The sequence below is a fragment of the Lupinus angustifolius genome, chromosome LG01 (genome assembly GCF_001865875.1).
Source record: "Lupinus angustifolius cultivar Tanjil chromosome LG01, LupAngTanjil_v1.0, whole genome shotgun sequence".
NCBI classification, from domain to species: Eukaryota; Viridiplantae; Streptophyta; class Magnoliopsida; order Fabales; family Fabaceae; genus Lupinus; species Lupinus angustifolius.
Window position 1 is genome coordinate 25,287,305 of NC_032009.1, and position 14,815 is coordinate 25,302,119.

The window sequence follows — 14,815 nt, forward strand, 5'->3', positions numbered from 1 at the left end:
TATATTAAGTTTTTAGGAATTGAAAGTATATGAAATTTATTGTAAGTAAATTAAATTAAGAGTGTCAAAAACTAGTTTGCTTTTCGATTACATTCTTATTTGTTAGTTCGACATGATTTTGCAATTGGAAAAAGTATATTAATCCATATTTATATTTCTTGATATTGAGCATTCGATCTTTGATTTTTATAAATGTTCTACGTGGAAAGCCTATTGATCCACATTCCTGGTGTGTAGACACCTTTTTCATTCACATTCCTTTTTTGTTAGCGGGTATCATGCCTAAATGTTTATATAGTCATACATTGATATGTTTGTATTAATAAGGGCATTGATATAATGATCTAATGTCTCATTTGATCCTAGATAGGTCAAAATGTCTAAAATTTAATTCTTAATAGCAATATTTGTTATTGTGGATAATCGCACAACCCATATGGATAATTGCACACCCAAAAATTAAGTTTCTTACCAATATATTTAAACATATATTTGGTTATACTAAAAAAAATATTGTTATCTTTGTATATCCATTTATATTTTCTTTCTATTATTTTAGTTAATTAATAATAACTAGTTGTTTTTCTTTCTTCTAAATATGTTAAATATATTCACACCACGTGTGTTATTTTTTTGCTTAATTAGAACATGGTTGATGTCATTTTGATATTATTTTTACTTAGCACATTAACAACTAAAATTAAAAAGTACATCTCAAAATTATTATTTGTGTGACTAAACTTTTCATTTTACACATTTTTTTATTAATAGCTAATAAATAAAAAAGCAAAGTATTAGAGTTTTCTATTGCAGTTTCTGTTATCTTTCTATTAATGGCAAGGGGGGAATTTCTGTTTTGTTAGTTACTCTAACAGCTTACTATAAATAGTATGCTTCTTTGTAAACTTCAATCATCTTGAAATATATGTTTCTTATACATTGAATCACTCTCTCATTTTCTAATTCATTCCTTCTTCTTCTCTGCCTTACAAACTCTTCTTCTTCTTCACTGTTTTGCTTTTCTTTCTCCAACAAATTGGTATCAAGAGCACAAGGTTGATCCTTACTTCCACTTCCCTTCTATCTCATCTCAAGTATTCACTCTATGCTAATCAACAATGGGTCACTCGAGCAACAACTTCATAACCAATCTTCCCATGCTTGATGGAAAGAATTGGAATCGATGGAGTGTGCAAATGAAGGCCATTATGGGATTTCAAGAACTTGAAGAAATAGTTGTAGATGGATATCCAAGTATAAATGCAGAATCAATAGAAGCAGAGAAGTTGATTCACAAGGAGAATAGGAAGAAAGATTGCAAAGCAATGTGCCTATTGCATCAATGTGTGGATGGCACATTTTGAGAAGATAGCCTCAGCAAAATGCTCTCATAAAGCTTGGGGAATTCTGGAAAATTGTAACAAGGGTGCAGAGCAACTAAAGAAGGTGAGACTACAAACTATGAGGAGACAATACGAGCTTATGCAGATGTACTCGAATGAGAGGGTAGCACAATTTTGCAACAGAATTATTAGCCACACAAATGCTATGAAAGCATGTGGTGAATTAATTTCTGATCAGACAATTGTGGAAAAAATATTAAGAACATTAACACCTAGCTTTGATCATATAGTAGTAGCAATTGAAGAATCCAAGAAGCTTGAAAATCTCAAAGTAGAAGAGCTTCAAGGGTCCCTCGAGGCACATGAGCAAAGGCTCATAGAAAGAACCACAGAAAGGCCAACTGAGCAGGCTTTACAAGTCCAAGCTTTCAAGAAAGGAAGCTACACTGGAAGAGGTGGATATAGAAACCGAGGTAGAGGAAGAGAATTCAAAGCTAGGAGTTCAAATCAAGATTATGAAAGATTTGATCAAGAGCAGGCCACAACCTTCACAAAGAAAGGAGGATTCAATGCTGGCAGAGGTGGCAAGAAAAGGATAGACAGGAAGAAAATCAAGTGCTTCAATTGCAGCAAGATTGGACACTTTTCTTCATAATTTCAAGCAATGCCAAGACAGCTTGACAATAGACACCACAATGAGGCTCACATGATGAAAGAAGAGTTGGAGAATAAGGATGAAGAAACTCCTGTGTTGTTGATGATGACAACAGAACAAAGAGAAAGAGGTGAAGAGATGTGGTACATTGATTCAGGTTGCTCCAACCATATGACAAGCCATAGAGATTGGCTTGCTAATTTTGATTCCAACAAGAAGAGCAAGGTCAGATTTGCAGACAACAAATTAATTCAAGCAGATGGCACATGTGATGTTCTAATCAAAAGGAAGGATGAGAGAAAGGCCATGATAACAAATGTCTTGTATGTGCCCAATATGAGAAATAATCTGATAAGTCTTGGCCAACTACTAGAAAGAGGGTTCACTGTGAACATGCAGAAGGGAGGCCTGGAAATCTTTGATGATTCAGAAAGAAGAATCATGAGAGCTCCTCTAACTCAGAACAGAACATTTCAAGTAAGTCTCAATGCAATGGAATCTCAATGCTTCAATATGGAGAATCTCTCAAATGACACTTGGTTGTGGCACATGAGACTTGGACACATCAACTTCAAGGACCTCAGCCTCATGAAAACCAAGGCAATGGTGATTGGTCTACCTACTATCAAGATACCTAAGGAAGTGTGTGACAATTGTCTGATTAGCAAGCAACCCAAAACATCTTTTAGTAACTTCACTGCATCCAGAGGCAACAAGCTATTGCATGTGGTATACTCATATGTATGTGGGCCAATGGAAATTCCTTCTCTAGGTGGAAACAAGTACTTTATGACTATTGTTGATGACTACAGCAGAAAGCTATGGATATACTTACTGAAGGCTAAAAGTGAGGTGTATGCAACATTCAAGTCCTACAAGTGCATGGTTGAAAAGCAATCAGAAAAATCCATCAAAATTCTGAGGACAGATGGAGGGGGTGAATACACTTCCACAGAATTTGAGGCCTTTTGCAAAGAAAATGGAATCATACATGAAGTAACAGCTCCATATACTCCTCAACATAATGGTGTTGTTGAAAGGAGAAATAGGACCATTCTCAATATGGTTAGGAGCATGTTAAAATGCAGAAATCTATCACAAGGCTTATGGGGAGAGGCTGCAACCACAACAGCCTATGTGTTGAATCATGGTCCTACAAAGAAGCTTGCATTTAAGGTGCCTGAAGAAGTGTGGATAGAGGTTAAACCATCAGTGAGGCATTTCAGAGTCTTTGGCTCTCTATGCTACAAACACATTCCTGACCAGAGAAGGAGAAAGCTTGATGACAAAAGTGAGGCAATGGTTTTTGTTGGATATCACCCTACTGGCTCATACAAGCTATACAACCCAAGAACAAATCAAGTAGTGTATAGCAGAGATGTACACTTCATTGAGGCAAGCACATGGAAGGAGGAAAGAACAGGGCCAAGACACACACAAATCTCACTTGAATGGACAGATAAGGATCAGAGTGATGAAGATGCTCAAACAGTGGAGGAGACTGAACCTCAAATTGAGACATCAACTCATACAAATGATGCAGGAAGGTCTACAAGATTGAGACACTTGCCTGCCAGACTTAGAGATTGCTTAATATCTCCTGATGATGCTGTAAACAGTGAAGGAGAGCTAATGCAACTCATTGCCCTGTTTGTAGATACAGAGCCAATAACAGTTGAAGAAGCAGTAAAAAACAAGGTGTGGAAAGAAGCTATGAAGGAGGAATTGAAGTCAATCAACAAGAACAAAACTTGGGAATTGGTTCAACCTCCAACTGACAAGAAGCCCATAGCTGTAAAATGGGTGTTCAAAACCAAAATGAATCCTGATGGCACCACTACAAAACACAAGGCTAGGTTGGTTGCAAAAGGATTTATGCAGAAAGAGGGGATTGATTTCTCTGAAGTATTTGCACCAGTGGTAAGGCTAGAGACAGTAAGGTTGATTGTGGCTCTAGCAAGCAAGAACAATTGGGCAATGTGGCAGCTAGATGTGAAATCTGCCTTTCTCAATGGCCCTCTTGAAGAAAAGGTCTATGTCCTTCAACCTCCTGGGTTTGTGATAGAAGGCAGTGAAAGCATGGTGTACAAATTGAAGAAAGCCTTGTATGGTTTAAGGCAAGCACCAAGAGCCTGGAACAAGAGAATTGATACTTTCCTCTCAAGCACAGGGTTTAAAAAGTGTGAAATGGAGCATGGTGTGTATATCAAAACAATGAGTAATTTTGACACACTCATAATATGCCTCTATGTAGATGAGCTACTCATCATTGGCAACAACACAGAAGGAATAGAAGAAGTGAAGGTGAGGCTAAAATCAGAGTTTGAAATGACTGATTTGGGCAAACTTGCATACTTCCTTGGCATGGAGTTCAAACCAATTGAAGGTGGGATCTTCATGCACCAGAAAAAGTACATACATGATGTTCTCGAAAAGTTCAATATGTTGAATTGTAATGCCTCTGAAACCCCTGCAGAGGTGAACTTGAAGCTTAGCAAGGGAGATAATGAGCCAACAGTGAAGAGCACACTTTACAGGCAGATGGTTGGTTGTTTGAGGTTCATATGTCACACAAGACCAGAAATTTCATATGGTGTTGGCTTAGTGAGCAGGTTTATGAGTGATCCAAGGAAGTCACACATGATAGCAGCCAAGAGAATTCTAAGGTACTTAAAAGGAACATGTGATTTTGGAATTCTATTCTCAAATAAAGAAGCAACAGCCTCAAGTGAAACAGGAAGAGAAAATCTTGAACTAACAGCATACTCTGATTCTGATTGGAGTGGTGATTTGCTTGAGAGAAAGAGCACCATGGGTTATGTGTTTTTGGTCTTCGGAGCCCCTATCTCTTGGTGTTCTAAGAAACAAGAAGTGGTTGCCTTATCCACTTGTGAAGTTGAGTACATCTCAGCATGTCATGCAGCATGCCAAGCTCTTTGGCTTATTTCTTTGCTGGAAGAATGGAAGATAGAGTTCAGTGGAACAGTGCAATTTCTAGTAGACAACAAATCTGCTATCAATCTTGCCAAAAATCCAGTTGCTCATGGAAGAAGCAAACATATAGAAATGAAATATCACTTTCTAAAAGAGCAAGTTGGAAAAAAGAAGATTGATTTGAAGCATTGTTCAACGGATGTATAAATTGCAGATGTCATGACAAAGGGATTAAGATTAGAAAGGTTTAGAAGTTTAAGAAGGTTACTGAATGTAGTATGTTTGTAGTAGGCATGAATTAAGGGGGAGTGTTGCAGTTTCTGTTATTCTTTCTATTAATGGCAAGGGGGGAATTTCTGTTTTGTTAGTTACTCTAACAGCTTACTATAAATAGTATGCTTCTTTGTAAACTTCAATCATCTTGAAATATATGTTTCTTATACATTGAATCACTCTCTCATTTTCTAATTCATTCCTTCTTCTTCTTCTCTGCCTTACAAACTCTTCTTCTTCTTCTTCACTGTTTTGCTTTTCTTTCTCCAACATTTTCAATCTATACCTCCGGGCTCTAAGGTCTTTCTAAACCACTTAAGTTTCATGTAAAGAGTTTAGCATCAATGAGTTTCATATGATATAACGATAATATAAAAACCTTAGGGTGTATACATATTTCTAATTTTAAAGATGTATATTAGATTATCTTGATGTATATAGATTTGATGTTAATTTTTATGAAAATTGATATATGAGATTCAAGTAACCACTTTCTTGCTCACGTGATATGAGCAGAATTCAAATCTTGGCGGCTTAAGTGGAAACCTCATCACCATATCATATTGAGGCCATTACCCCCACTTTCCAACCAAAAATGTTAAAAATATAAGAGACATAATATAATAAGCATTAAGGGCAAATTTAATTACATATTATGCAAAATGGAAACAGATGTCCACAATAAGTTCCACAAGTTGACCACAATAGAACAAATTACAATTACAATAAGTGAGCCAGATTCATGATCAGATAACTCGCCCTTGCATATGAAACCTAAACCATAATTACATGCATGCATTCTAATGGGTTGGGGTCCTAAGGATATGGGAGAATAACTAAAACTATGTACAAGGTAGGAAATAAGATGGTTGGAAAATGCAAAAACGTTGATATGAGCCTATATCACCACACACAGGACACAATAATATACTATACTAGGAATTTATAACTAAGAAAAGCATATATATATATATATATATATATGTATATATATATGTATATATATATGGAAATATAATTTTCTTCTCCAACAGTATGGTTTTATGAGAGTCCCCTCCTTTCCACTCCACTTCCAAACCTGGATCAAAATAAAACAACATCATACCCTGATATTCTAAGAAACAAGATTCTATATTCATACCTAATATGACAACATAAAAAAAGACAAATAACATGTACAAATATAGTACTTTTGAAGTGAATGAAGTCAATACTAGAATTGGAGTGAGTAATGTTACCTAGAATTTAATTTATTCAGATAAAACTTATAAATTACCAGGTATAAGAAGCTAGATGTTGGGGCTGACAATTAGTCTCTTGTCCATCTGCACCTTCGCTAGCTGACTGATTCTCTTCATTTTTTGAACTTAGGGTACCAGGGCTCATTTTTTGGATATCTTCTTTTGGGTAGATAGACATTTTGCAGGCCATGGCACAAAACTCCCTAAAATTAAATATAAAATTATTCCAATGTCAAGAAAAATAAAAAATAAATATAACACGTTAATCAAAGATGTATATTTAAATTAAGATCCTTACGGCCATGGATCATCACCAACAAGCATCATGTCACCCTCATTATCAGTGTAGACAATAAGCCAATCCTTTTTTGGAGAAGTTAATTCACCTCCAAATTCAAATAGTTGGTCCAATTCAGCAATTAATTCATCATAGCCACTGAACTTTGTAAGATCCACAGACCTACCAAGTGCAATCCCCTTCTTATGAACCTAAAAACATTCGGCATTATAACAATTTTCCCTGCAAAGTCCTAGCTGCTATTTTTTAGTAAGGAAAAAAAAGACATTACAGGGACTTACTTTAGTGCAGCTCCTAGCAGAGGTGCTGTGTGGTTTGGGTTGAACATTTTTCAAGTGCGACTGAGAAGTCTGTAAAAGCTTCTCCTGGTCATCAGCAACAACTACAACATCCGCAGGTTTGGAACCCCTTGAATGTTCAGACTTCTGATCATTTTCGAAAGTACGATATAGGTGTGATGGAAGATGCAAGGCACCAAGTGGCTCATTGACTACATTTCTATGCGACATAGAAGTACCCGATTTAGTGGGGCTACTGAGAAGTGAGAAGCCAAATAACTTATAGTTTCCATCTTTTGGTTTCGCAACTTCAGAAGTATTAGGTGATATTGATTTCAGCAACAGTTCCCTAGAATAGGGATTCTCATATTGAGTTGTGGGTGGCGGTAGCATCATCAGTTTTCCACGTGGATGCTCAAATTTATAACCATGTTGAAGCATAGCATATTCACCAAATGCACTATGCCTCAAATTCCCTTGAACTTTATTAGTTGTATCACCACCCTGAACACCTTTTGCATTAGAGTTCAAGAGGTTGAGTGATAAACTAGAGGGCATGGCAGACCATGGACTACCCATTACATCAACTTTTCCTTCATGATCCAACAAATGTTTCTTAGTAGGGTTAGCTACATGGCTTCTTTGATTAAGCAAAAGTGGATGTGAAGAAAGATTTATATTAGTCCCGTAGCTCGAAAGTATATCTGAACTTTTTTCATGTGTCCCCATCAACATCCAACCCTCTGGTCCATATTTTCTTGAAGTAAAAACATCATCAATCTTCTCATCATCTACTGCATGTGGCCACACAACAGACTTCTCACCATTATCAGACTTGTTGCCTTCTACCAAGTTACCTTGCAAGACCGTTGGATATACACTTGGGGGCAAATGGTCTACACTCACTTTAGATGACACTCCTAATCAGCAAAAAAACATATGAGGCTTCAAATATCCATATATATTTGCAAAATTAGAATTAATAGAAACCCTAGACATCCATAGAAACTTAGTCATACTTTCTCGAATAAGAAGAGATGAATTTGAGGATGACGGAACCACTAGAGGCCGATGCCTTTTAGGTCTGGGCATTGAAAGAGGATTTAGAGCTGGAGAAGCATGAGCAGGCTCTATTTTCCAAGGTGAAACTCTATCAGGAAGAAGTATGTTAGACGTTTCATCCCATTTCACCTGAAAGATACATTATTAGACATAAGGAAATCCATTATAACATGCCTAAGTAAATAGTCATATAGTCTCACAAACTAAAATACAACCTTAAGACTTCTCCATTTGGAATCAGGCCATTTTTTGGGGTCAACATCTTCAATTCCAACAATGGTACCAGTACACCTACAAATATAGCATTCGAGGTCAAGAAACTAATTTCATTCAAATTGTGTCCATTGTCTAATAATAATACAACACCACCAGATCACATAAATAATAAGAGAGAAAAAAATTAAAGATAAAATCAACACATATATTACAAGTTAACTAGAGAAAATTAACATGAAATTTTCATACCTTTGCTCTAGAGCCTCTTCACCTTCAAATTTCATTTTAATGTGCATACCTATAGTGTAATTAATATTGAGAGACTCCATGTACTGATCATATGGAACAATAAATTCAGTGAGATTGGTCCTGAAAAATAAAATCAACAAAATTGTAATAAATCCTACAAGATAATTAGACACATAATTCTATCACTACATGAGGATGTTAAGTAGTCATGCTGAAATTATCAAAATAACAGGTTCAAGAAGATAGTTCAACAAGTTACAAACCAAGGTTTATAATAAACCGTGAACATTGTCCTAGTGGAGACAGCATGCCAAGCACTTGCAAGTACACCAAGATGCATGCTATGGTTGGAGATAATCGACGATAGAACGTTTCTCTGTTGCCTCATGGCACGCCTAACACCAACTCTATGTTCCCCATTCTCACCTCTGAAAGATCGAAAGTTAGTCTCATACCACATATATAATAGAAAATGTAACAAACCAATAAGAATTTAAACCTAATTCACAAACCTTATAAATATAAATGCATCCCCAACAACCAACCTCTTCAAGCTAACAAAAACACTCCAACCACTTTGTAGCAAGTGCCTGGATGGGTGACCTACAATTTACTCGACTAATTACTCATAGACAAAAATATATATTATTATGCGTATAACATAACTTCAAGTAACACATTACCACGAAAGATATGTTTGAATCGCCACTCATTCCCATGCAAGTCCTTGGTCACTAATTCCTGAGTAGGTGGGTCCTTTGTCATGTCCTATTTACAAACACGAAACAAAGGATAACACTTGCAATTTCAGTAGCAACAAAAAAATAAATTAAGCAAAATAAAAGACGACAAATAAAAATACAAACCAGAGGAGGAAGGCATTCATCAGCATGTCGCCTCAGAACCAAAAACCCTCCATGAGTACTTGTATCAGAGGCAGTCAGGGTTTTACAGAAAGAACGAACATGAAACCTTGGCGGCAATAATGGTGGCGCCTCTTTCTCAACTTTATTCTCATCTTGCTATATAATTCAGTTAGCGATTCCAATATCAAAAGGAAAAACATTAAAACATAAGAACCACTGAAATATGTTGCTAAATTATGCTAAGTAGCTAGAAACAACAAATGATGGAAATCCAAACTCACATTTGGCTCTGCAACTAAGGTCACCTGTGCTACATTATTAGACATAAGGAAATCCATTATAACATGCCTAAGTAAATAGTCATATAGTCTCACAAACTAAAATACAACCTTAAGACTTCTCCATTTGGAATCAGGCCATTTTTTGGGGTCAACATCTTCAATTCCAACAATGGTACCAGTACACCTACAAATATAGCATTCGAGGTCAAGAAACTAATTTCATTCAAATTGTGTCCATTGTCTAATAATAATACAACACCACCAGATCACATAAATAATAAGAGAGAAAAAAATTAAAGATAAAATCAACACATATATTACAAGTTAACTAGAGAAAATTAACATGAAATTTTCATACCTTTGCTCTAGAGCCTCTTCACCTTCAAATTTCATTTTAATGTGCATACCTATAGTGTAATTAATATTGAGAGACTCCATGTACTGATCATATGGAACAATAAATTCAGTGAGATTGGTCCTGAAAAATAAAATCAACAAAATTGTAATAAATCCTACAAGATAATTAGACACATAATTCTATCACTACATGAGGATGTTAAGTAGTCATGCTGAAATTATCAAAATAACAGGTTCAAGAAGATAGTTCAACAAGTTACAAACCAAGGTTTATAATAAACCGTGAACATTGTCCTAGTGGAGACAGCATGCCAAGCACTTGCAAGTACACCAAGATGCATGCTATGGTTGGAGATAATCGACGATAGAACGTTTCTCTGTTGCCTCATGGCACGCCTAACACCAACTCTATGTTCCCCATTCTCACCTCTGAAAGATCGAAAGTTAGTCTCATACCACATATATAATAGAAAATGTAACAAACCAATAAGAATTTAAACCTAATTCACAAACCTTATAAATATAAATGCATCCCCAACAACCAACCTCTTCAAGCTAACAAAAACACTCCAACCACTTTGTAGCAAGTGCCTGGATGGGTGACCTACAATTTACTCGACTAATTACTCATAGACAAAAATATATATTATTATGCGTATAACATAACTTCAAGTAACACATTACCACGAAAGATATGTTTGAATCGCCACTCATTCCCATGCAAGTCCTTGGTCACTAATTCCTGAGTAGGTGGGTCCTTTGTCATGTCCTATTTACAAACACGAAACAAAGGATAACACTTGCAATTTCAGTAGCAACAAAAAAATAAATTAAGCAAAATAAAAGACGACAAATAAAAATACAAACCAGAGGAGGAAGGCATTCATCAGCATGTCGCCTCAGAACCAAAAACCCTCCATGAGTACTTGTATCAGAGGCAGTCAGGGTTTTACAGAAAGAACGAACATGAAACCTTGGCGGCAATAATGGTGGCGCCTCTTTCTCAACTTTATTCTCATCTTGCTATATAATTCAGTTAGCGATTCCAATATCAAAAGGAAAAACATTAAAACATAAGAACCACTGAAATATGTTGCTAAATTATGCTAAGTAGCTAGAAACAACAAATGATGGAAATCCAAACTCACATTTGGCTCTGCAACTAAGGTCACCTGTGCAAAGACCTCATCTGTATCCGGCTCTGCCTGAAATTAATTATTAAAAAAACTAATTATTTAGTAATGTCCTATTATTCATGTATCAATTAAGATTTTCTTTTTTCCTAGTTGGAATTAATTTACCTTCAGCACGACGTTCGTTACCCGACATAGGATCTTGGAACGTAGATCGTATACAGGAATATGTTCATCTGCTACCTGATTAGTTGAAGCCTCAACCTAATGTTGTACATAACCACCAACACATGACACAAAATATGAAAAATAAAATTGAAAAGACAAAAAAATAAGGAATAAGAACCAAATTGGAAATTTAGCTTGAGAAAGTAGATTAGTAACAAAACCTGTTCAATATGGCCTTGAGGGAAGTAGAATACGAGCTCTCTTTCTCTAGGCACAGTTACAAGAGGACCTGCACACATGTGCCATAGTTCCCTGAAAAGTGCTTGTTCTGCTTCTATGAAAACCAAAATAGAAGCATTTAATTACCCCACACATTCCAAAATCAAAAGATTTTTTTGGTAACTTAAAATTAAACAAACCAATGATTATTTACCATTTTGACCTTCTCCTCCACCACCAACACCGTTGTTTTTGTTGATTTCTCCTCTTCTGTTCATTGAAACATAAGGTGATGATGCCATTTGTTGTTATTTTTTCAGGATCTCTCAATCACACACTCTCATCTTAGAAAAAACTCTCTTATCTTAAATTCTGAATGCTCTCACAACATAAGGAGGAACCAATATTCTCTATCCCTCTCTCTATCTGCAACTACTTTCTATTTCTCTCGCTCTATCTTTATTTTCTCTCTCAATTAAAATAGCAGAGAGGAAATAGTTGTATGAACATAAACAAAAGGATTTTCAGAAAGGGTATACTTAACTAAACTTAGAACTATGTTGTGATCAATGTAGCATGCTTTTATTTCAACTGGAGTCAACTTTTAAGCATTCTCGAGTACCGGCTATTACCCGTCAATCTGACCTTTCCTAGTACTTATAGTCAGTTATCCTACCACTACAAAATAAATTCTTGCATATAATGAAATTACAATGGTTTTCTTTCATTACAAAAAGTCATACAAAAATGATATTTATAAATATTATAAATGATCATAAATTTATTTTACTTATTTTTTACTTTTCTTGGAGTGTGAAACACGTAAGAAGCGGTGGTGTGAAGGAGCATTGAGTGGGCCCATACATGCTTTTAATTCGAAACTTCATGAATAGCTTCCGTGTTGGAAATATTGTCGTGACTTTAAACTAACTTTGTTGTATGTGTTGAATGGACCCATATGTAATTTTACATCAAAGCTATCGTTGGGAGCTTACGTGTTGGAGAGACACAACTTGAAGCAAATTACGTCGTAAGCACATTGAGTGGACCCCAACTTGTTTTTACGACGAAACTATTGTGAGTAACTTGTGTGTTAGAGAAAAGACATGAAACCAATTTTTCCGCAAGAAATCATTAACTTATATTTCCTATGAAACTTTTCTTTGAATCCTAAACGCATAATATGTGATTGGATGCGTTTTGAAGAGCTCAAATACACTTTTGCCTTGCGATTATCATGAGAAGCAATTGTAAGGGATCATAGTTTTTTTACTTATCTTGGAGTGTGAATCACGTAATCACTTGTTGTTTGAATGCGCATTGAGTGGGTCCGGACGTGCTTTTAAGTCGAACTTTTCGTGAATAGCTTTCGTGTTGGAAAAATTGTCGTCATTTTAAACTAACTTTGTTGTATGTGTTGAGTAGACCCGTATGTGCCTTTATGTCTAAGTTATCCTATGGATCTTATGTGTTGGAGAGACATGACTTGAAGCCAATAATATCGTAAGCATATTGAATGGACTACAACTTGCTTTTACATCGAGACAATCATGAGTAACTTGTATGTTAGAGAAATGACTTGAAACTAAATTAATTGTAGAGAGTCATTAACTTTTTTACTATAAAACTTACATTTCTTAGGAGGCTAAATACACAATATGTAACTAAATCTGTGTTGAAGAACTAACATACATTTATGCATTGTGATTATACTGAGGAGCTTTCATGTCGAAGACATTACTTCAAGCCAACCTCATGTCATTCCAAATGAAAATCTAGTAAGCAATTAGCATGACTCCTTAAGAAAATCCCATAGCCTCTGGTAAGTTATAGTTAAAAAATTATTAATGAGTTTCTCTCATAAAATATTTTAAAAATTATTTGAATATATTTGATAGATAGAAATATTCAAAAAATAAAGTAAAAATTGAGTTGGAAAATATTAAATTGTTTTCGTGGCACGTATTTGAGTACTATAAACAACCCTCATAATATAAAATGAACCTCACAAAAATAATTACATGTATGACTTGAGTCAGTTATCTCACTAACCGAAACTTGAAATTAATTAAATTCTTACCACTTTAAAAAATTACATAATCTTAATCAATACATGTTGACTTGCTTAAAATAACATACTTATATAATCAGACGAATCTAAGTTCTAAAGTTAGGGTGTGCAACACACATAAAAATAAAATAATAAATGATAAAAGTATGTATGTAGTGACAGTGTGAGAGATTTTTATAATGGTACTGTACCATCCATTTTTCATTTTTTTATTGTTGACTTTTAAATATAAGTAATAGAAATGAATGATAGACGATGTATTGACCGTGTATAACTTTTATAATGATATTGCATAGATATAATACTCAATAAATAAAATCATATTTAAAAAGATGAAAACATTAATATTAAAATCATAAAATTTAAATATATCTAATCAAATAAATTATATATTCTATAATTGATCTCTACTTGAATTAATATTTTGAATAATCAACTCACTGTCAATGTTGTTGAACAGTTCTCGCTCAATATAAGTTACTCGGCAATCATTCATTCTTGTATCTCCCATTTAATTACACAATTTGTTTTTCACAATCTTCTTGTTGAGAATAGTGTAATTCATTAGTTAGTTAATCGATTAGAAGTAGTTTCCTTAATCAACTAATAGATTGTATAATCGATTAAATTGTCTGTTATTTCTGTTATACAACATTGTAGCTGAAATGAAGAAAGGTGCCAAGTATTATTCAATTTGTCTATCTTCTTACATCTCACTCGATAATCGATTACCAACATCTTAATCAATTAAGTTCAAGCTTTCTTTCTTTCTTTCTATCTTTTTTTCCAACAATGGTATTGGATCAACAAGATCTGGAACCTGTAGAATTACAACAAGATGTCAACTTCAAATGGCTTTTCAATGAATCTTCCCATTTTTGATGGAAAGAACTATGAACACTGGAGTATCTAGATGTATTAAATATTGGCTTAAAATAAAAAGAGAATGATGTGGCCAAGTAAAATGATTGGCTATAGTGGAACCTTTTTTGTAGCCAATGAGAAGAAGAGGTTGTGGTGAAGCATCTTTGTTTTTGGCCATACAATCCTCAAGGCTTTGGCTATAAATAGGAATGCTCCAAGCCATTTTAAGACACACCAATATTCTAGCTTTAGTGCATATTCTCTCTTCTTCTCTTGTTCTAATATTGTGAGGAATATTTTAGTGTTT

The 14,815-nt window shown here is 34.8% G+C and overlaps 1 protein-coding gene and 1 pseudogene across 1 annotated transcript; both read right to left on the reverse strand.

The window, feature by feature from the left end:
* LOC109326450 (auxin response factor 2-like) lies at nt 5,859–12,121 on the reverse strand. The gene is made up of 22 exons (XM_019559176.1): nt 11,788–12,121; nt 11,576–11,688; nt 11,355–11,450; nt 11,202–11,258; nt 10,921–11,076; nt 10,738–10,822; nt 10,567–10,657; nt 10,318–10,482; nt 10,055–10,174; nt 9,805–9,880; nt 9,697–9,720; nt 9,416–9,571; nt 9,233–9,317; nt 9,062–9,152; nt 8,813–8,977; nt 8,550–8,669; nt 8,300–8,375; nt 8,042–8,213; nt 7,026–7,942; nt 6,745–6,935; nt 6,482–6,649; nt 5,859–6,283 (listed from the first exon to the last, which is right to left on the reverse strand). Exons 1-22 carry the CDS (start codon nt 11,873–11,875, stop codon nt 6,247–6,249), a joined length of 3,249 nt encoding a protein of 1,082 aa, XP_019414721.1. The 5' UTR covers nt 11,876–12,121; the 3' UTR covers nt 5,859–6,246.
* The window catches only part of LOC109326545, a 31,293-nt pseudogene continuing 22,692 nt past the window's right edge, over nt 6,215–14,815 (reverse strand).

Excerpts from the sequence above, each read along its gene's own strand:
- LOC109326450 (XM_019559176.1), bottom strand. The coding sequence starts at position 11,875 with ATGGCATCATCACCTTATGTTTCAATGAACAGAAGAGGAGAAATCAAC. Across the intron at positions 10,823-10,920 it reads ATGAATGCCTTCCTCCTCTG|GACATGACAAAGGACCCACC; the intron begins GTTTGTATTTTT and ends GTTTGTAAATAG. Across the intron at positions 6,936-7,025 it reads CTGCTAGGAGCTGCACTAAA|GTTCATAAGAAGGGGATTGC; the intron begins GTAAGTCCCTGT and ends GAATGTTTTTAG.